At 46.4% G+C, this 21,788-nt stretch overlaps 2 protein-coding genes across 2 annotated transcripts in view; both read right to left on the minus strand.

Annotated features, from left to right (window-relative positions):
* The window catches only part of sh2b1 (SH2B adaptor protein 1), a gene marked incomplete at both ends in the record, with an annotated part of 8,637 nt that extends 259 nt beyond the window's left edge, over positions 1–8,378 (minus strand). The window contains 9 exon segments of the mRNA XM_079233854.1: positions 1–121; positions 979–1,153; positions 2,301–2,512; positions 5,272–5,427; positions 5,813–5,895; positions 6,021–6,112; positions 6,316–6,417; positions 6,701–8,300; positions 8,302–8,378. The exon segment at positions 1–121 is cut by the window's left edge and continues 259 nt beyond it. Coding sequence (XP_079089980.1) covers positions 1–121; positions 979–1,153; positions 2,301–2,512; positions 5,272–5,427; positions 5,813–5,895; positions 6,021–6,112; positions 6,316–6,417; positions 6,701–8,300; positions 8,302–8,378 — 2,618 coding nt within the window.
* Positions 8,379–11,057: 2,679 nt separating this feature from the next.
* On the minus strand, positions 11,058–17,150 carry LOC306749629 (ceramide synthase-like; the record flags this gene model as incomplete). Its single annotated transcript, XM_079232940.1, has 6 exons — positions 11,058–11,226; positions 11,367–11,476; positions 11,638–11,733; positions 14,668–14,881; positions 15,986–16,069; positions 17,032–17,150. The coding sequence occupies 6 exons, from the start codon at positions 17,148–17,150 to the stop codon at positions 11,058–11,060; spliced, it is 792 nt and encodes a 263-aa protein (XP_079089066.1).
* Positions 17,151–21,788: the final 4,638 nt, after the last annotated feature.

A 21,788-nucleotide genomic window follows, 5' to 3' on the forward strand; every position in this document is an offset into this window, starting at 1 on the left:
CCTCCCGGCGCCTCCTCCGGCTCGGCTCCTCGCTCCTGCGGCGGAGTCGGCGGCGGCGGGCGGCCCGGCGGCAACGGAGGAGGCGGTGGCTGAGGTGGGCTACGGGGTCTGCTGGTCAAGTCTGCAGGGGCAGGAAACCAGACAAGAGAGGGAGGAAGGAAGAGAGGAAGAGGAGGGAAACGTGTAAATAGAGGAAGGAGGAAGAAGGAAATAAGGCCAAAGGTGGAGTGAAGGAGTGAAGTGAGGAGTCGGAGGAGAGGAGGAGAGAAAGTGAGCGACGGTTAGGAGGAGAAGTCTGTGGTGATGAAGTCCATGGTAGTCATGGAGACGGTCCACTACAAGGAGCACACACACACACACATCATTAATTCACCTCTCTCTCTCTCTCTCTCTCTCTCACTTACACACAGTCAGAGATGGGGGTTGATGGAGAGTCGGGATGGCGCGTGGTGATGACATCACAGACTGTGGGCCGGCTGCCTGCCCTGTCCCGGCCTGCAAGGGATGAGCCAACAGAGGTCAGAGGTCAGAGGCTGAGGCTACAGATATGACACTATTATCCCAACGTGACGATGTTCTGAACTCTGAAGCGAGTCGTGTGAACGTCATATTCGGTTTGAATCCTGGATTAAGGCCGTCGCCATCTTGTTTTTATCTCACCCAGTGAATAGGAAGTGACCCCATCTGGACCGAGGAGGAGCGACCTGTCAATCACCTTGTAGCTCCGCCCTGAAGCATGCGGTCTGTTTGACTCTAAATGAAGCCGTCTTCATCATGTCTGAGCTGACAAGTTTTCTAACAACTCAAACTTGAATATTCTTGTTTTACTGTGTTTTGGACAAATGTGTTGTTTTGTGTGTTTCTGCTCTGATCACATTTCCTTTATGCCTGAGAAATGACGATGAAGTGATGGTTTGCCGGCTGTGGGTTCAGGTGAGCTCCTGCTCCTCTTCTTCGTTGGTGTCTGTGCGCTCGTACCTGGCTGCCGGACGGCGGTGGCGCCCACGAAGCTGATGAGCGTGACGTCGGAGGCGCCGCCGGACTCCAGCGGGATCGGGTGAACCCGGAAGTGCTCCAACATGTCGAAGATGGACTGGAACCACAGGTGCTGCACACGGCACTGACCGTCCTCGTTCAGGGACAGACGCAGGTGCTGAGGACAGAACGTGTGTCTGTTTATATATATTGATTATCAAATAGACCATGATCAATAACATCATGATATAACATCGTGCTGTATTGAAGAAGACTTGAAACTAGAGATTGAGACATAAACTCATGTTTACAATGTTTACTGAGGGAATACATCAAGAGAAGTAGAGTCATTTATATAGACTTCTATACAACCAGAGGAGTCGCCCCCTGGTGGTCAGGAGAGAGAATGCAGCTTTAACACATGAAGCATATACTTCTATACAACCAGAGGAGTCGCCCCCTGGTGGTCAGGAGAGAAAATGCAGCTTTAACACATGAAGCATATACTTCTATACAACCAGAGGAGTCGCCCCCTGGTGGTCAGGAGAGAGAGTGCAGCTTTAACACATGAGGCATATACTTCTATACAACCAGAGGAGTCGCCCCCTGGTGGTCAGGAGAGAGAATGCAGCTTTAACACATGAAGCATAGACTTCTATACAACCAGAGGAGTCGCCCCCTGGTGGTCAGGAGAGAGAATGCAGCTTTAACACATGAAGCATAGACTTCTATACAACCAGAGGAGTCGCCCCCTGGTGGTCAGGAGAGAGAATGCAGCTTTAACACATGAAGCATAGACTTCTATACAACCAGAGGAGTCGCCCCCTGGTGGTCAGGAGAGAGAATGCAGCTTTAACACATGAAGCATAGACTTCTATATAACCAGAGGAGTCGCCCCCTGGTGGTCAGGAGAGAGAATGCAGCTTTAACACATGAAGCATAGACTTCTATACAACCAGAGGAGTCGCCCCCTGGTGGTCAGGAGAGAGAATGCGGCTCGTTTGAATCATAGTTATCAATCCTAACGAACACGATTGGTCAGATCCTGTCATGTGACATTAGTCCGCTTTTAAACTAATGGATCGTTGATTTAATTACTTTGAAACTAACTTCTCGTGCTGCTGCTAAAGAAAGACCTTTTTATTTTTTACATACAAGAATAATAAAGAAATGTTGATTCTTAATTAATTAACTGTCTTAAAATAATCAAAGCGATGGATTAAATCCTGCCGATAGCCGTCCCACAGGCGGCGGTAATGAACCGGCTAAAGCAGCAATGCAATCACTGGTTGAGTAAAGATGTATTGATTAGCTCCCGGACTCACCTTGGCCTTGCCCTGGAAGTTGAAAGTGAGGACGTATTCTCCGCGCCGCGTCTCGCTCTGGCGAACCAGGAAGACGCCGTGGCTCGCCGGGCCGCCGGCCAACACCAGCTGAGCGGCTTTGAGGCGGGACAACGTGCCGTGGAACCACTGACACTCGCTGAGCGGGTGCTCCACCGCCTCCGCAGGAGTCACCTCCGAGAACAGGAAGGAGCCTGGATGATGGAGAACGGCACACAACGCACTTTATGGACGGTACATGGAGCACTTTCTCTGATCATGTGACTTTGTGACCAACCACTCAGTGTTTAGACCAACAGGAGGCGAGCTAATAACGTTAGCAGCACCGCTAAAAGAGAACCAACAGGAGGAGAGCTAGTAACGCTAGCAGCACCGCTAACAGAGAACCAACAGGAGGAGAGCTAGTAACGTTAGCAGCACCGCTAACAGAGAACCAACAGGAGGAGAAAGAAAGAGCTAGTAACGTTAGCAGCAATGCTAACAGAGAACCAACAGGAGGAGAGCTAATAACGTTAGCAACAATGCTAACAGAGAACCAACAGGAGGAGAAAGAAAGAGCTAGTAACATTAGCAGCAATGCTAACAGAGAACCAACAGGAGGAGAGCTAGTAACATTAGCAGCACCACTAACGGAGAACCAACATGAGAGCTAGTAACGTTAGCAGCACCACTAACAGAGAACCAACAGGAGGAGAGCTAGTAACGTTAGCAGCACCACTAACAGAGAACCAACAGGAGGAGAGCTAGTAACGTTAGCATCACCGTTAATGGGGAACCAACAGGAGGAGAGCTAGTAACTTTAGCATCACCATAAACGGGGAACCAACAGGAGGAGAGCTAGTAACGTTAGCAGCACCGCTAACGGAGAACCAACAGGAGAGCTAGTAATGTTAGCAACACTGCTAACGGAGAACCAACAGGAGGAGAGCTAGTAACGTTAGCAGCACCGCTAACAGAGAACCAACAGGAGGAGAGCTAGTAACGCTAGCATCACCACTGACGGGGAACCAACAGGAGGAGAGCTAGTAACGTTAGCATCACCGTTAATGGGGAACCAACAGGAGGAGAGCTAGTAACGTTAGCATCACCGTTAATGGGGAACCAACAGGAGGAGAGCTAGAAACGTTAGCATCACCATAAACGGGGAACCAACAGGAGGAGAGCTAGTAACGTTAGCAGCACCGCTAACGGAGAACCAACAGGAGAGCTAGTAATGTTAGCAACACTGCTAACGGAGAACCAACAGGAGGAGAGCTAGTAACGTTAGCAGCACCGCTAACAGAGAACCAACAGGAGGAGAGCTAGTAACGCTAGCATCACCACTGACGGGGAACCAACAGGAGGAGAGCTAGTAACGTTAGCATCACCATAAACGGGGAACCAACAGGAGGAGCGCTAGTAACATTAGCAACACTGCTAACGGAGAACCAACAGGAGGAGAGCTAGTAACGTTAGCAGCACCGCTAACAGAGAACCAACAGGAGGAGAGCTAGTAACGTTAGCAGCACCGCTAACGGAGAACCAACAGGAGGAGAGCTAGTAACGTTAGCATCACCATAAACGGGGAACCAACAGGAGGAGCGCTAGTAACATTAGCAACACTGCTAACGGAGAACCAACAGGAGGAGAGCTAGTAACGTTAGCAGCACCGCTAACGGAGAACCAACAGGAGGAGAGCTAGTAACGTTAGCAGCACCGCTAACGGAGAACCAACAGGAGGAGAGCTAGAAACGTTAGTATCACCGCTAACGAAGAACCAACAGGAGGAGAGCTAGTAACGTTAGCATCACCGCTAACGGAGAATCAACAGGAGGAGAGCTAGTAACGTTAGCAGCACCGCTAACAGAGAACCAACAGGAGGAGAGCTAGTAACGTTAGCAGCACCGCTAACGGAAAACCAACAGGAGGAGAGCTAGAAACGTTAGCATCACCGTTAATGGGGAACCAACAGGAGGAGAGCTAGTAACGTTAGCAGCACCGCTAACAGAGAACCATCAGGAGGAGAGCTAGTAACGTTAGCAGCACCGCTAACGGAGAACCAACAGGAGGAGAGCTAGAAACGTTAGTATCACCGCTAACGGAGAACCAACAGGAGGAGAGCTAGTAACGTTAGCATCACCGCTAACGGAGAACCAACAGGAGGAGAGCTAGAAACGTTAGCATCACCGCTAACGGAGAACCAACAGGAGGAGAGCTAGAAACGTTAGTATCACCGCTAACGGAGAATCAACAGGAGGAGAGCTAGTAACGTTAGCAGCACCGCTAACAGAGAACCATCAGGAGGAGAGCTAGTAACGTTAGCAGCACCGCTAACGGAGAACCAACAGGAGGAGAGCTAGTAACGTTAGCATCACCGTTAATGGGGAACCAACAGGAGGAGAGCTAGTAACGTTAGCAGCACCGCTAACAGAGAACCATCAGGAGGAGAGCTAGTAACGTTAGCAGCACCGCTAACGGAGAACCAACAGGAGGAGAGCTAGAAACGTTAGTATCACCGCTAACGGAGAACCAACAGGAGGAGAGCTAGTAACGTTAGCATCACCGCTAACGGAGAACCAATAGGAGGAGAGCTAGAAACGTTAGTATCACCATAAACGGGGAACCAACAGGAGGAGAGCTAGTAACGTTAGCATCACCGCTAACGGAGAACCAATAGGAGGAGAGCTAGAAACGTTAGTATCACCATAAACGGGGAACCAACAGGAGGAGAGCTAGTAACGTTAGCAGCACCGCTAACAGAGAACCAACAGATGTTCACTTCAGTTACAGGATGATGGGTTCAGGCGCTAGTCAGTGAACATGAGTACCAGCTGAAGGTACATGATAACGTTCTCGTGATGCGTTCAGGCTCTGGTCAGTGAACATGAGTACTGGCTGAAGGTACATGATAACGCTAGAGATGAATTATGATCCATTTAACTTTCTAACACGCTACAAACAAAACAAGAAGCACCTGTTGCGTCTGGCGTCTCAGCAAAAGGTGTGCCGAGGCTGACCCCGCCTCCGCCGAGGATCCGGCCGTCTGGTTCGTCGAGAGGGGCTCGAGGCGGCAGCTCCGGTGGGAGAGGGTCCATCAGAGGGGAGGAGCCTCCGATGCCTCCGTAACACACTGAGCCAACAACAACAGAGCAAGTTGTGACGTTTAGAAGTGATGTACTTCTACACAGTCTGTGTATTACTACAGTAGATGAGCAACCGTTTCTAAACTCAGAGAGGAGCTGTTAGTGTGTCTGTGTTGTGAGACCTTAGTGGTCTGAACGGACACTAAAACAACACAGTGACAACACACACACACTCACAGGCGGAGGCAGCAGACAGCAGCTGCTCTGTGTTTGAAGAGAGTAAACCAGCTTCAGCTCCGTCAGAACGGTAAAGAGGTGAAGATATCATACATACAGCGTTGATGCTTTTAGGGGTCTAACATGCGTTAAAAGTCCCCAAACGTCCCAGAAGAACTCCTTGTTTAAATGAAAAGAGGGAAACTCCCAGAATACCTTGGGACAGACGGTCAATGATCTCCGGCGTGCCGCTGATGTCCATCGGCCCCACGGACACGCCTTCAGCGTCCTCCTGCTCACTGCGGGCGCAAGGGCACACGCTAGGGTCAGGGCACACGCTAGGGTCAGGGCACACGCTAGGGTCAGGGCACACGCTAGGGTCAGGGCACACGCTAGGGTCGTTGTTTGTTTGTTTGTTTGTTACCTGAGGCAGATGCCGTTCCTGATGTCGCTCAGCCAGGCTCTCATCTGAACAGCGTCACGCGTCTCAATCACGTACTGAGCCGTCCCTTCCAGCTGAGAGAGAGGAAGAGGAGAGGAAGAGAAAGAGAAAGAGGAGAGGAGAGGAGAGGAAGAAAAGAGGAAGAGGAGAGGAAGCTTCAGATTGGCCGGTGGACTTCCTCGTTAAACCTCCCATCAAGTGAAATCTCTCAGTATCAATATGTTCATGTTCCTCTCGTTCTCCCCTCTCTATGTGTTGGCGGTGCGTTCAGGCTCACCTGCAGCAGGAAGGTGTTCTCCTTGTCGGGGACCTCCAGCGCCGTGGTGCTCCTCACGTCCCCCATGGAGCAGCAGGGCACGGTCAGCCGGGGCTTCGACGACTGGAGACACAAACCTCTTTCACATCTGGTGCATGTCTCTTTGTTACCGCTTTACTAAAGATGTCATCTTTTGTCATCTTAACGGTTATCAACTCTTCATGAACTCTTACTGATTATTGACTGAAAACAAATCAAACTAAAACAATATCAAACATAAACATGTCAAATGATCTCACTAATAAACAGTCCAAAACATCAACCGCTTGTTGTTCTTGTTTTAACAGAAGAGAGACAGACACGTTGGTCCAGGTGAAGCCGGCTGGCCCTGAGCGTGTGGACTTACTTTGGGAGGGATGAAGAACTCCAGGTAGTACTCCTCCCCGCGCTCGCCGCCCTCTCGGTCTCTCTCTCGGAGGACCAGACGACACTTGTGCCAGCGTCCTCCCCTCCAGGGAACGTTGCCCCCGCTGGCCAGCGGCTGCACTGCGCCGGACGCGGCCGCCGAGTTGTTGCCGTCGGCGCCGTGGTGCAGCAGCCCGAAGGAGAAGCCGGAGAAGCCGTGGCTGCCGGCGAACTCGTCGGTGGACGAGCTGACGCTCACGCCGCCCTCCCTCACCAGCCGGCCCACCTTCCTCAGCGGCCCCGCGGCGGCGGCGCTGCTCGGCGGCAGCGTGGAGGAGGCGGAGTGAGGGCCGGCGCCGGTCGGGGTGAGCGCGGGAGGCGGGGAGCGCGACAGCCGGAGCTTCTCCAGGCGGTGGCTCCACTTCTCCTTCTCGCCTCCCTCGCCGTTGCTCCGCCGCCGGTCCCGAGCGGCCTCCGACAGAGACAGGGAGGTGGCGCTGCTGGAGGAGGAGGGCGGCAGCGAGGAGGAGGAGGAGTGCGGCAGGGAGAGCGGCATGGACAGGGAGACGGGCATGGAGGAGGTGGGCGTGGGCGGCTGCGTGCTAGAGTTCCTCTTGGAGGGGCCGAGCAGGGCGGCGTCCTGCACGCCCATGGTGTAGCTGTAGCTGGAGGGCAGCGGGCTCTGCGCCGCGTCGCCGGACGAGCTGCGCCAGTGCAGGATGCCGCGCACGCTGCCGCGCACGCTGCGCCCCACGCTGCGCAGGGAGAAGCGCTTCTTCAGTTTGTTTTTGGAGGCGTTGGACGTGCCGTTGCCTTTGGAGCCCGGCGGCGAGGCCGGGGAAGAGGAGGGCGGGTCCTGAGGAGAGTAGGAGGAGTCGTCCACCTCCGCGGACCCGGCTTCCTGCTCTTCTGGCTCCACGTCTTCCCCGACGGACGCCACGCCCAGCCAGCTGTCCTCCTCCTCCTCCACGGGGGCTTCCCCGTTGCCGGGAGCGGCCGCGGCGCCCCGCTCCTCGCGCCGGCCATTGTTCCCTCCCACCGAGGAGCAGCACGACGACGACGAAGACGGAGGCAGGACTTGGCCGACGGCGTAGGAATCTTGAAACCTGTCCCCGCAGCGGTTCTCCAGCACCAGCCGCGCCGGTGGCGGCGGCTTCGATAGCGGCCGCGTGGCGTTGGTCGGCGGGCACGGGAGGACGACCCCCCCGGACGCCGACAGGGGCGAGACCGCCTCCTCTTCCAGGGAGGTAGCGTCCGACTGGGGAGCCCAGCTCGCCATGTCGTCCCTCGCAGAGGCGCAGCTCGACGGGAGCGCCCCCTCCAGCTCGCTCTGGAAGTGGCGAACGAAGCGGTCGGTGAAGCGCCGGCAGAAGGCGGCCGCCGAATCCGGGGAGTAGTGGGGGTTCTCCAGGAGGAAAGCCCGGAAGTGGCGAGCAAAGTCGCCGGCCGCGACGCGGGCGTGGAGCTCGCAGAACTCCGTCCAGCTCAGGCACGGCGAGGGGGACGGCGTCGGCGTGTCCGACAGCGAGGACGGGTGAGCCAGGGGGGGTAGAGGGGGGGGCCGAGGGGACGGGGGCGGCAGCATGGAGGGGGGGGGGGGGGGGGGGGGAGGGGGAGGGAGGCAACGGGGAGGAGCTAGCCGCCCGTGGGCTGGGCGGGGTCAACAGAGAGCCGTTCATCCCGATGGACTGTGGATCAAATCACTTCAAGCGGGCGACAGCTGGGCCAACGCGGCACATCGGCCTGTAATCTACCAACGAGTGAGAGGAGGAGAGCGGAGCTCGGCCCCATCTAGAGAAACCAACACTTGAAATGCAGCGGACCAGGAAAAGATGGCGGTTGAAAGAGACGCTCTCTGCTACATTATTTTGTGAGCTTGAATACTTGTATGGGACTCAGGATTCACAAGCTCTGCCCCGTCGGTCCAGGAGAAACACGGACACATCCTGAAAAACACAGAAACAAACTCCACTTCACCGGCTGGAACGTGGACACATAAAGGTCAGACACACACACACACACATATACATATACATATATATATATATATATATATATATATATATATATATATATATACATATATACACATATATACATACATACATACATACACACACTGGGGTTGTTCTGCTGCATGCTGAATATATTTTGATTATAATAGTTATTTTTTGTATTTTAAAACCAGGATTTATATATTTTTACTGTACATACGATCATTTATCTCCTGAGAGCAAACCTGCGTGTTTATAATTATTTTAAATATTATATATCACATGATAGTCTACAGTAGTTTGATTGTAACCAAGTACATCAAGTATAAATGTGAGGTACTTATACTTTAGTATAGTACCTCACATTATTATATTATTATTATAGTATTTTTTATAGTATTTTCTTTCCATGACACCTTCCGCTTCTAAACCACTATATTTATTTTACAGATTTAGTTGTTTTTCATGTATAACAAAGTTAATAATATATTAGTAATAATGTTAATACTGTTAGTGCATTATTAATAATGTTAACATTAGAAATAATGTTCATATATTAGTAATAATGTTACTGTATTAGTAATAATGTTAATATAATAGTAATTACTGATTATACTGACACACTTTTACTGTGGAGGAGTATTTTTACAGTGTGGTATTAGTACTTATACTATATGAGTATCTTCCCAGTGTGGTATTAGTACTTGTACTGTAACAGTGTATTTGTACAGTGTGGTATTGGTACTTGTACTATAACAGTGTATCTGTACAGTGTGGTATTAGTACTTATACTATAAGAGTATCTGTACAGTGTGGTATCGGTACTTGTACTATAGGAGGATCTTCCCGGTGTGGTATTAGTACTTGTACTGCAGTAAAGGAGCAGAATACTACCATGAAGGATCAGTAAGTGTTAATATCACGTTGTCACATGAAGGAGCTCATTCAGCTCCTTTACAGACGTGTAACGTTCATGAACACAGATAACGTTCGTGACTTAGAGCTGTACCTCTGTACCTTTGTAACCCTGAAACAACAATATCAACAACAACAAGCAACATCAACAACAAGCAACAACAAGGTTCTTCCCGAGCTAAGCTAACCGTTAGCCTGTTAGCTTAGCTATTAATAAACCAGCTAGCTAGTGTTGCGCGTGTTTTCGCTACCTGCACATCCCAGTCCGGGGTTTCCCGCCGCGTCTCTGTTGGTGGAACGTGGCTCACACTTCCTCGTCCTTCCGGTCTACATAACGGAGCAATGATTGTTCGTGAAAAAGGTTGTTGTTGTTGCTAAATATGAATATTGCTATTCGCCTTGCCTTGGACAACGTTTCTTCTCGCTCGCTGCCTCGCAGTCTCGCGATAGTTCGCTCGTTTACTCGTTGACAGCTGCCGTTAAAAAAAGAAGAGAAGAAGAAGAAGAAAAAAAGACCCGCTGAATTTTAACGGCGGATTACTCGAAGTAGAAGAAGAAGAAGTCCACGCTCCTCTGTGAACAAGACAAACAAACGGACACACAATGGTGGTGAAGTACTAATACACACGGTACAAATACTCGGTTACAGTAAAAGTACTAATACACACGGTACAAATACTCGGTTACAGTAAAAGTACTAATACACACGGTACAAATACTCGGTTACAGTAAAAGTACTAATACCACACGGTACAAATACTCGGTTACAGTAAAAGTACTAATTCTACATTGTAAAATTACTCTGTGGTATTTGTACTTTTACTGTAACCGAGTATTTGTACCGTACACTGTGATAATACTCTGCATAAAAGTAATAATTCCACACTTAAAAAATAATCTGCAGTACTAATACCATACTGTAAGAATACTCTGCATGAGAGAACTAATACCACACTGTTTAAGTACTCATTACACTAATTGATTAATGGACATTGCTCTTTTCAGCTGCTTTATGTTTATTTTCATGTTTTGTTGACACAAATCTTAATTTTCTATTAAAGCAGTCAAAGCTGATAAATGAAGTGAACTAAAAGTATGAAGTAGTATGAGGAGAAAATCCTCAAGTGAAGTACAAGTGTACTTGTATATTGTACTTACTTTCCACCACTGAAAAGTTGTTCACCTCAAAATGAAATTACAAACACAAAGAACACAGAGCTGCATTTCATGTACTTTCAAAAAGTTTAATTACACTTAAATTATTAAAAACAACAACATGAATGTTGTTCTATAAATACAAAATCAGAAGATTAAAAAGCAGTTTTATCTTCACAATCAGATGTTCTTTAAAACAAAGTATTGATCATAAGTGTTTCAGGAGAGAGGCCGGCTCTCTGGGGACATAACAGTCAGGAGGGGAAGCTTGTTGGAGGAGGTTTCTGTCTGGTTTTACTCCAGAGGGGGAGGAGTCTGGTGGCCCCGCCCCCCTGTGACGCGCAGAGCTCCTCTGCAGATCAGCGTGAACCAGTAGAGCTGCAGGGGCCACAGCAGGGAGGCCCCCAGGTTGCACTGCCACGGGGCCAGCAGGGGCACCGCGTACACGGGGACGGACGAGTACCTGCAAGACAAAGAGCAGGTCACAACACACACACACACACACACACACACACACACACACACACACACACACACACACACACACACACACACACACACACACACACACACACACACACACACACACAGAAGTACTATTACCTGCTGTAGGCGAAGTACAAGTACGGGAAGAGCAGCACACGACAGAAGAAGAAGGTCAACAGCAGGAGAAGCCCATTGAGTCTGTGAAGAAGAGTGTGATGCTGCTGGAACTGAGGAGGAGGAAGAGGAGAAGAAGAAGGAGGAGTAAGAGGAGGAGGAGGAAGAGGAAAAGAAGGAGAAGATACATGTTTGCAATACTTTTATTTATGTGATCTGTGTTTCTCCAGTTCACAGCTTTAAGGTGAATAGATGATGATGATGATGAACTCACCTGGATCAAGACTTTCCCCAAACACACACACGGAGTGCTGAGCTCTGCCAGGAACAACACACCCTGAAAGAAGTCCCCTCTACCCCGCCTCCACAGCTGGCACACACACACACACACACAATTAATTCATAATAAAGCACGACTGTCATGGTCCCCATAAGGTGGCGTTACCATAATACTATTATAATAACAACCATAACCATAAGCACTACTGTCATGGTCCCCATAAGGTGGCGTTACCATAATACTATTATAATAACAATAACAACCATAAGCACTACTGTCATGGTCCCCATAAGGTGGCGTTACCATAATACTATTATAATAACAACCATAACCATAAGCACTACTGTCATGGCCCCCATTAGGTGGCGTTACCATAATACTATTATAATAACAATAACAACCATAAGCACTACTGTCATGGTCCCCATAAGGTGGCGTTACCATAATACTATTATAATAACAACCATAAGCACTACTGTCATGGTCCCCATAAGGTGGCGTTACCATAATACTATTATAATAACAACCATAAGCACTACTGTCATGGTCCCCATAAGGTGGCGTTACCATAATACTATTATAATAACAACCATAAGCACTACTGTCATGGTCCCCATTAGGTGGCGTTACCATAATACTATTATAATAACAATAACAACCATAAGCACTACTGTCATGGTCCCCATTAGGTGGCGTTACCATAATGCTATTATAATAACAACCATAAGCACTACTGTCATGGTCCCCATTAGGTGGCGTTACCATAATTCTATTATAATAACAACCATAAGCACTACTGTGATGGTCCCCATAAGGTGGCGTTACCATAATACTATTATAATAACAACCATAAACACTACTGTCATGGTCCCCATAAGGTGGCGTTACCATAATACTATTATAATAACAACCATAAGCACTACTGTCATGGTCCCCATAAGGTGGCGTTACCATAATACTATTATAATAACAACCATAAGCACTACTGTCATGGTCCCCATAAGGTGGCGTTACCATAATACTATTATAATAACAACCATAACCATAAGCACTACTGTCATGGTCCCCATTAGGTGGCGTTACCATAATACTATTATAATAACAATAACAACCATAAGCACTACTGTCATGGTCCCCATAAGGTGGCGTTACCATAATACTATTATAATAACAACCATAACCATAAGCACTACTGTCATGGTCCCCATTAGGTGGCGTTACCATAATACTATTATAATAACAACCATAACCATAAGCACTACTGTCATGGTCCCCATAAGGTGGCGTTACCATAATACTATTATAATAACAACCATAACCATAAGCACTACTGTCATGGTCCCCATAAGGTGGCGTTACCATAATACTATTATAATAACAACCATAAGCACTACTGTCATGGTCCCCATAAGGTGGCGTTACCATAATACTATTATAATAACAACCATAACCATAAGCACTACTGTCATGGTCCCCATAAGGTGGCGTTACCATAATACTATTATAATAACAACCATAACCACTACTGTCATGGTCCCCATTAGGTGGCGTTACCATAATACTATTATAATAACAACCATAAGCACTACTGTCATGGTCCCCATAAGGTGGCGTTACCATAATACTATTATAATAACAACCATAACCATAAGCACTACTGTCATGGTCTCCATTAGGTGGCGTTACCATAATTCTATTATAATAACAACCATAAGCACTACTGTCATGGTCCCCATAAAGTGGCGTTACCATAATACTATTATAATAACAACCATAACCATAAGCACTACTGTCATGGTCCCCATTAGGTGGCGTTACCATAATACTATTATAATAACAATAACAACCATAAGCACTACTGTCATGGTCCCCATTAGGTGGCGTTACCATAATACTATTATAATAACAACCATAACCATAAGCACTACTGTCATGGTCCCCATTAGGTGGCGTTACCATAATACTATTATAATAACAACCATAACCATAAGCACTACTGTCATGGTCCCCATTAGGTGGCGTTACCATAATACTATTATAATAACAACCATAACCATAAGCACTACTGTCATGGTCCCCATTAGGTGGCGTTACCATAATACTATTATAATAACAATAACAACCATAAGCACTACTGTCATGGTCCCCATTAGGTGGCGTTACCATAATACTATTATAATAACAATAACAACCATAAGCACTACTGTCATGGTCCCCATTAGGTGGCGTTACCATAATACTATTATAATAACAACCATAACCATAAGCACTACTGTCATGGTCCCCATTAGGTGGCGTTACCATAATACTATTATAATAACAATAACAACCATAAGCACTACTGTCATGGTCCCCATAAGGTGGCGTTACCATAATACTATTATAATAACAACCATAACCATAAGCACTACTGTCATGGTCCCCATTAGGTGGCGTTACCATAATACTTTTATAATAACAACCATAAGCACTACTGTCATGGTCCCCATTAGGTGGCGTTACCATAATACTATTATAATAACAACCATAAGCACTACTGTCATGGTCCCCATTAGGTGGCGTTACCATAATACTATTATAATAACAACCATAAGCATAAGCACTACTGTCATGGTCCCCATAAGGTGGCGTTACCATAATACTATTACAATAACAACCATAACCATAAGCACTACTGTCATGGTCCCCATTAGGTGGCGTTACCATAATACTATTATAATAACAACCATAAGCACTACTGTCATGGTCCCCATTAGGTGGCGTTACCATAATACTATTATAATAACAACCATAAGCACTACTGTCATGGTCCCCATTAGGTGGCGTTACCATAATACTATTATAATAACAACCATAAGCACTACTGTCATGGTCCCCATAAGGTGGCGTTACCATAATACTATTATAATAACAACCATAAGCACTACTGTCATGGTCCCCATTAGGTGGCGTTACCATAATACTATTATAATAACAACCATAACCATAAGCACTACTGTCATGGTCCCCATTAGGTGGCGTTACCAGCGAGGCGGGGCAGCAGAACAGCACCATGAACAGGTGGTGCAGCACCAGCAGCTTCTCCCGTCGCAGGAACCCGGCCAGCGCGGCTCCTCTGGAACCGCCGGCCTGGTGACCTTTGACCTGCAGCTTGTGCCAGTAACACAGGAACATGGCGTAGATGTCGTAGGCAAAGTACGGCGCGGCAAACAGGATGTAGGCGTCGGTCAGCCAATGTCTGAGCAGGAAACAGATTGTTGACGTTCATCACGTGATGGATCGTTTGAACAAATGAAACCTGTGAGGCCTGTTTCCATAGTAACTCCTTAAAGTTGTTAGTTCTAGTGCCCCCTGTGGACTAAAGAGGTAGTGTTGGTTCTGTTTCATTCAGTCTGATAAATATACCGCAGTAAAAGAACATTTACCTCAGGAAGTACCAGAAGATTGTAAAATACCTCTAAAATGTATTAATACTTTAGTATTTGTAGTGAATGTCCACGACGTAATAACATAAATCAATGTTAATAAACAACAAACTAAATGTCCACATTTTAAATGATTGTCACAAAAAGTAGTTTATTGTTTTAAATTCTTTAAATATATATATATATTTTTGTAAACAGGATGAGTTGTTTGTTAAAGTGACATGTTGAGCTTTGTTGACTTTGTGTGAAGCAGCCTCTCTGAACAGCTGCTGCTCCCAGAATGCATTGCTGCACGAGTCCAGGGTGTGATTTGATAAACAAATGCAGCTGAGAGGAAGAGCCACTTTGACTGGGAAATGAAGGAGCCGACACACACACACACACACACACACACACACACACACACACACACACACACACACACACACACACCTGATAATTAGCTCTCAGCTTTGGTTTACGTTCACCAGGAGATTTAGTTTAGTTTTAATATTTTCATTAGAAGGAATATCCCAAGTTTATTTTATTCTGTTCTATTTTGTTATTATTTATTTCTATTGAGTAATATGTTTTTTACAATTATTATAATAATTATTTGTTAGGGACACCTGGCAGATTCTAATGGACTAATACAAGAGCATGTCAACAAATCTAATATATAGATTTCCTAAAGTTGTATTTAATATTATAATATATTAAATAAAACTATAAATAACTATTATAATTACTTTTATTATTCGTATACCTCATCCTGTAACTTTAAATTGATTTCTGCTGGTTGTGTTTCACGAGTCATTTTAAGAATAAATCTCATTGTTTCCTCCTGAAGATGAAGATCTATAAAACCACAAACATCTAGTTTCATCATCTTCATCAGGGACTACTTTCTGCGGCGGAGGAATCAGTGAACGCCTCACCGGTCCTCCAGGACGTCGCTGCAGGACGACGCGATCACACAACCAGCCGAGGAGGCGAGGACGGCCTGCAGGGAGGAGACCAGGCTGGGAAGAAGAGATCATCATCTTCATCACCATCATCATCATCACCACCCTCCTTCACATGATTATCATCAGCCTCATCAACATCATTATTCTCATCCTCACCATTATCCTCATCTTCAACATCATCCTTATTATCCTCTGTGTCCTTCTCATCCTCATGAGGATGATATATATATCATCCTCATCTTCAACATCCTCATCTTCATCCTTATTATCCTCATCCTCCTCATCTGAGTGAGGATGAAGATGATATATATCATCCTCATCTTCATCCTTATTATCCTCCTCATCTGAGTGAGGATGAAGATGATGGTATATATCATCCTCATCTTCATCCTTATTATCCTCCTCATCTGAGTGAGGATGAAGATGATATATATCATCCTCATCTTCATCCTTATTATCCTCCTCATCTGAGTGAGGATGAAGATGATATATATCATCCTCATCTTCATCCTTATTATCCTCCTCATCTGAGTGAGGATGAAGATGATGGTATATATCATCATCCTCATTAGTACTTTTACTGGAACAAATATTAACTCTGCAGTAGTAGTACCTTTAGTGTACTTGTACAGGGGGGTATTAGTACTTTGACTAACAGTAAAGGATAGGAGTACTTCCTCCACCTCTGAATGAAACACAACCAAGTACACAAACGTTGTATTTAAACACGAAACATTTAAATGTTTTCTGTTGGATTCAAATCTGAAGATTTAAACTAAAACATGTATTTCTATAAATTGAATGAAACTAAAGTTTGTTTTTGTAGAACTGAAGTTCCTCCACAAAGCAAACCGTGTGTTTTGAGCCCTCGGGGCTTCCGTACCATGAAAATAGTTTCTCAAGTGAATTAAACAAAAATAATCTGTGATTGAAAATAAAGATTTTATTACAGAGGCTCACCTGAGGTCATGAACCTGTGTGTGTGTGTGTGTGTGTGTGTGTGTGTGTGTTCCTACCGGGTGGACACGATGGCTGCATCCCCGTCGCTCCATCCCATAATGTGCTTCAGAGACTGTTTGGATAAAAGGAAAAGTCCAGGGAAGAAGACGCAGCCGGCAGCCATCAGGGCCAACATGGCGAGGGCGAGAGAGAGAGAGAGAGAGTGGGTGAGAGAAAGAGAGAGAGAGGGAGAGAGAGGGCGAGAGAGAGAGGGAGGGAGAGGGCGAGAGAGAGAGAGAGTGGGCGAGAGGGGGTGAGAGAGAGAGTGGGCGAGAGAGAGAGAAAGTGTGTAAGAGCGAGCGAGCCTGTGTGTGTGTGTGTGTGTGTGTTTCCAGGCGCTCAGGAGGATCAGCTGGGAGGAGCTGCCACCTGTCAGAGGAGGAAGAGGAGGAGGAGGAAGAGGAGGGACACGCTCAGTACCTTCACTACTTTCTGTTGAGAAGATAACTGACTTCTGCTTATTAATGTAAACATAGAGTCCTCAGTCCAGATGAGGTCACTAACATACTTAACTAACCAGTAGTAACTACTGAATTAATCTTGAATTGAGCATTTTTATTATAATGTACTAACACTTTACAGATGATCTTATTAATCATCTATAAGTCTGAATACTTCATTTACGAATGCATCCTTCATAACGTATGAAACCAGCTTATTAATGAATAATAAAACATGTATAACAGTTTATGAACTACTAATGAGTTACTAATGAGCAATGCTTCATAGATGATGGAGTCTGTTTATTCACGCTCTACTAGAGATAAATAGTTATTAGAAGTAATACCGGAATTATTTTACAGATTTATTGATCCGCTTTCCCCAAACAAAGAAAAAAAGATTAGACGTTATGAATATTATCCAGTGTCCATTTATTTATTTATCATTCACTACTTTAACTCAAAACATTTTTTTTTAAGAAATTCAAGTATTTGTTGGGAACAAGTCAAAAAAAACAAAATCTTTTTTTGTTGTTGCTAAAACAAAGACAAAACATCAGTTTCATATTTATAATAATAATAAAAACATCAAGTTTCTTTTCATAGAAGAAAAACAAGTCTAATTTCTAAACATGACCCGTCTGTCTGTTATTCAGGGAGACTCAACAGCTGATCCAAGGTCAACTAGCGGGCCCCTAGAGGTCACCCAGAGGGCCCCTAGAGGTCACCCAGAGGTCATCTAGCGGGCCCATAGAGGTCACCCAGAGGTCATCTAGCGGGCCCATAGAGGTCACCCAGTGGTCCCCTAGAAATCACCCGGCGGGCCCCTAGAGGTCAACCAGAGGTCATCTAGCGGTCACCTAGAAGTCACCCAGAGTTCACCTAGAAGTCACCCAGAGGTCACCTAGAGGTCTCTGGGAAGTCACCTAGAGGTCTCTGGGAGGTCACCTAGAGGTCACCAAGAAGTCACCCAGAGGTCACCTAGTGGTCTCCAGGAAGTCGCCTAGAGGTCACCTAGAGGTCTCTGGGAAGTCGCCTAGAGGTCACCTAGTGGTCTCCAGGAAGTCACCTAGTGGTCTCCGGGAAGTCACCTAGTGGTCTCTGGGAAGTCACCTAGTGGTCACCTAGAGGTCACATAGTGGTCTCTGGGAAGTCACCTAGAAGTCACCTAGTGGTCACCTAGTGGTCTCCAGGAAGTCACCTAGAGGTCACCTAGTGGTCTCCAGGAAGTCACCTAGTGGTCTCCAGGAAGTCACCTAGTGGTCTCTGGGAAGTCACCTAAAGGTCACCTAGTGGTCTCTGGGAAGTCACCTAGTGGTCACCTGGAGGTCACCTAGTGGTCTCCGGGAAGTCACCTAGAGGTCACCTAGTGGTCTCCGGGAAGTCACCTAGAGGTCACCTAGTGGTCTCCGGGAAGTCACCTAGAGGTCACCTAGTGGTCTCCGGGAAGTCACCTAGTGGTCTTCGGGAAGTCACCTAGTGGTCTCCAGGAAGTCACCTAAAGGTCACCTAGTGGTCTCTGGGAAGTCACCTAGTGGTCACCTGGAGGTCACCTAGTGGTCTCCGGGAAGTCACCTAGAGGTCACCTAGTGGTCTCTGGGAAGTCACCTAGAGGTCACCTAGTGGTCTCTGGGAAGTCACCTAGTGGTCTCTGGGAAGTCACCTAGAGGTCTCTGGGAAGTCACCTAGAGGTCTCCGGGAAGTCACCTAGTGGTCTCCGGGAAGTCACCTAGAGGTCACCTAGTGGTCTCTGGGAAGTCACCTAGAGGTCACCTAGTGGTCTCCGGGAAGTCACCTAGTGGTTTCCAGGAAGTCACCTAGTGGTCTCCAGGAAGTCACCTAGAGGTCACCTAGTGGTCACCTAGAGGTCACCTAGTGGTCTCCAGGAAGTCACCTAGTGGTCTCCAGGAAGTCACCTAGAGGTCACCTAGTGGTCTCTGGGAAGTCACCTAGAGGTCACCTAGTGGTCTCCAGGAAGTCACCTAGAGGTCACCTAGTGGTCTCCAGGAAGTCACCTAGTGGTCTCTGGGAAGTCACCTAGTGGTCTCTGGGAAGTCACCTAGAGGTCACCTAGTGGTCTCTGGGAAGTCACCTAGAGGTCACCTAGTGGTCTCCAGGAAGTCACCTAGTGGTCACCTAGTGGTCTCTGGGAAATCACCTAGTGGTCTCCGGGAAGTCACCTAGTGGTCTCCGGGAAGTCACCTAGTGGTCTCCGGGAAGTCACCTAGTGGTCTCCAGGAAGTCACCTAGTGGTCTCCAGGAAGTCACCTAGAGGTCACCTAGTGGTCTCTGGGAGGTCACCTAGTGGTCTCTGGGAAGTCACCTAGAGGTCACCTAGTGGTCTCTGGGAAGTCACCTAGAGGTCACCTAGTGGTCTCCAGGAAGTCACCTAGAGGTCACCTAGTGGTCTCCAGGAAGTCACCTAGTGGTCTCCAGGAAGTCACCTAGAGGTCTCCAGGAAGTCACCTAGAGGTCACCTAGTGGTCTCCAGGAAGTCACCTAGAGGTCACCTAGTGGTCTCCAGGAAGTCACCTAGTGGTCTCTGGGAAGTCACCTAGAGGTCACCTAGTGGTCTCCAGGAAGTCACCTAGTGGTCTCTGGGAAGTCACCTAGAGGTCTCTGGGAAGTCACGTAGAGGTCACCTAGTGGTCTCTGGGAAGTCACCTAGAGGTCACCTAGTTAAAAGCCGCTCCTCACCTGAAGGATTTCTACTTAACGGAAAGAAAGGAAAAGTCAAGACGTTTGATTGTTCCCTAAAATAAATCATCTTTAAAAGCAACAAATCGTTCCCTCAAAATATGTATTTATTATATTTAGTATTTCTGTTTTATTCCAAATAGTTGAAACATGAACTGATGGCATTCTTTTTCTTTTTAGAAATGATAAGAAAATGTTCAGACGTTATTTTATAATTGAAGATTAATTTGTTTTTTCAAATTATGTTTAAAAAAAAGTGTTTGAAATATTTCAGTTCATTATTTAGTCAGAAGATCAGAAAGAAATACGTGGTTTGGTTCTTTTTAACGTTTATATTCAGTAGATATGATTCATAACCAGAGGAATATAAAGATATTCAGTAGATATGATTCATAACCAGAGGAATATAAAGATATTCAGTAGAGTATAAACATATTTAGTAGATTATAAACAACATATTCAGGTTTAAAGATGAGAAGATTAGTTTTTCCAGCCAAAAAGTGAAAATATTGAAGGAATAAAAGAAATGAACATTATTATTATTAATAATAATAATTAATCTGAAGGAAGGAACGGATCTTTCAGAACTATTTCAGGGATCAATCACAACGTTCCCGCGACTCTAATCAGATCACAACAAACAAAACTTCTAATAAAAACCACGTCCTAAAATATGAATTCAATCAAAATAAAACCACAAAATGTACGTTTTCTTCATCATCGTCTTCGTCAGACAGCCGTGCGGTGGGCCTCCAGGTGATCAGCGTCTTCAACAAGAAGATACTTTTCTTTTCAATGTTCATAAATCAGAAGAGGACTCGACGCCTTCAAGGTCTCGACCAAAAACAAGAAAAAAGTTTACAGTTATTTGGAAATATTTAAATAATTTGAACGCTTACAGAATGTGATAATGTAATAATAAATAATATTATTAATAATAATAATAATAATAATAATAATAAAAAGCGTGGACGCTTCGTCTCTTTTTCATTCGTCACGTCTGAAACTTCTCAGTCCAGTCGATCTGGAGATCACCTGGAGACCCGGACCCTGATCCAGACCCGGACCTGGATCCAGGTCCTGATCCAGACCCGGACCTGGATCCAGGTCCTGATCCAGACCCGGACCTGGATCCAGGTCCTGATCCAGACCCGGATCCAGACCCGGGTCCTGACCTTCTCATGTGGTTTGTACAGTTCGTAGTCCATAAGGGAGACCTGAGCCAGGAACTACAACAGGAAGTCCTAAAAACAACAAACTAAAAGGAAACAGACAGCAGCAGGAGACCAACAACGAGGGGGCGGGGCCAAAGCTCCGTGTGGGCGTGGCCATAGGACGGGGTCAAGGCTCCGTGTGGGCGGGGCCAGAGCAGAAGAAGGTGGAGGAATGGCGTATAAACGGACTTGTTCACTTGACACATCACTTCTTTCTCTCCTTGCTGGGAGGAAACCGTGAAACTAAAACAGACACGCACTCTTCAACAAACACTCAATAAATTAAGAAACTATGATAAAACTGAAATCAAAACCCCGTCGCTTCCCCAGACGTCTGGAAGGAGACGGGAAAACTACAACACGTTGAAATGGAAGAAGAAGAAAACAGAAACGGCTTTTAGGATGATAATAATAATAAAAAGA

Source organism: Taurulus bubalis, assembly GCF_910589615.1.
Source record: "Taurulus bubalis genome assembly, chromosome: 17".
In the NCBI taxonomy this organism is placed as follows: Eukaryota; Metazoa; Chordata; class Actinopteri; order Perciformes; family Cottidae; genus Taurulus; species Taurulus bubalis.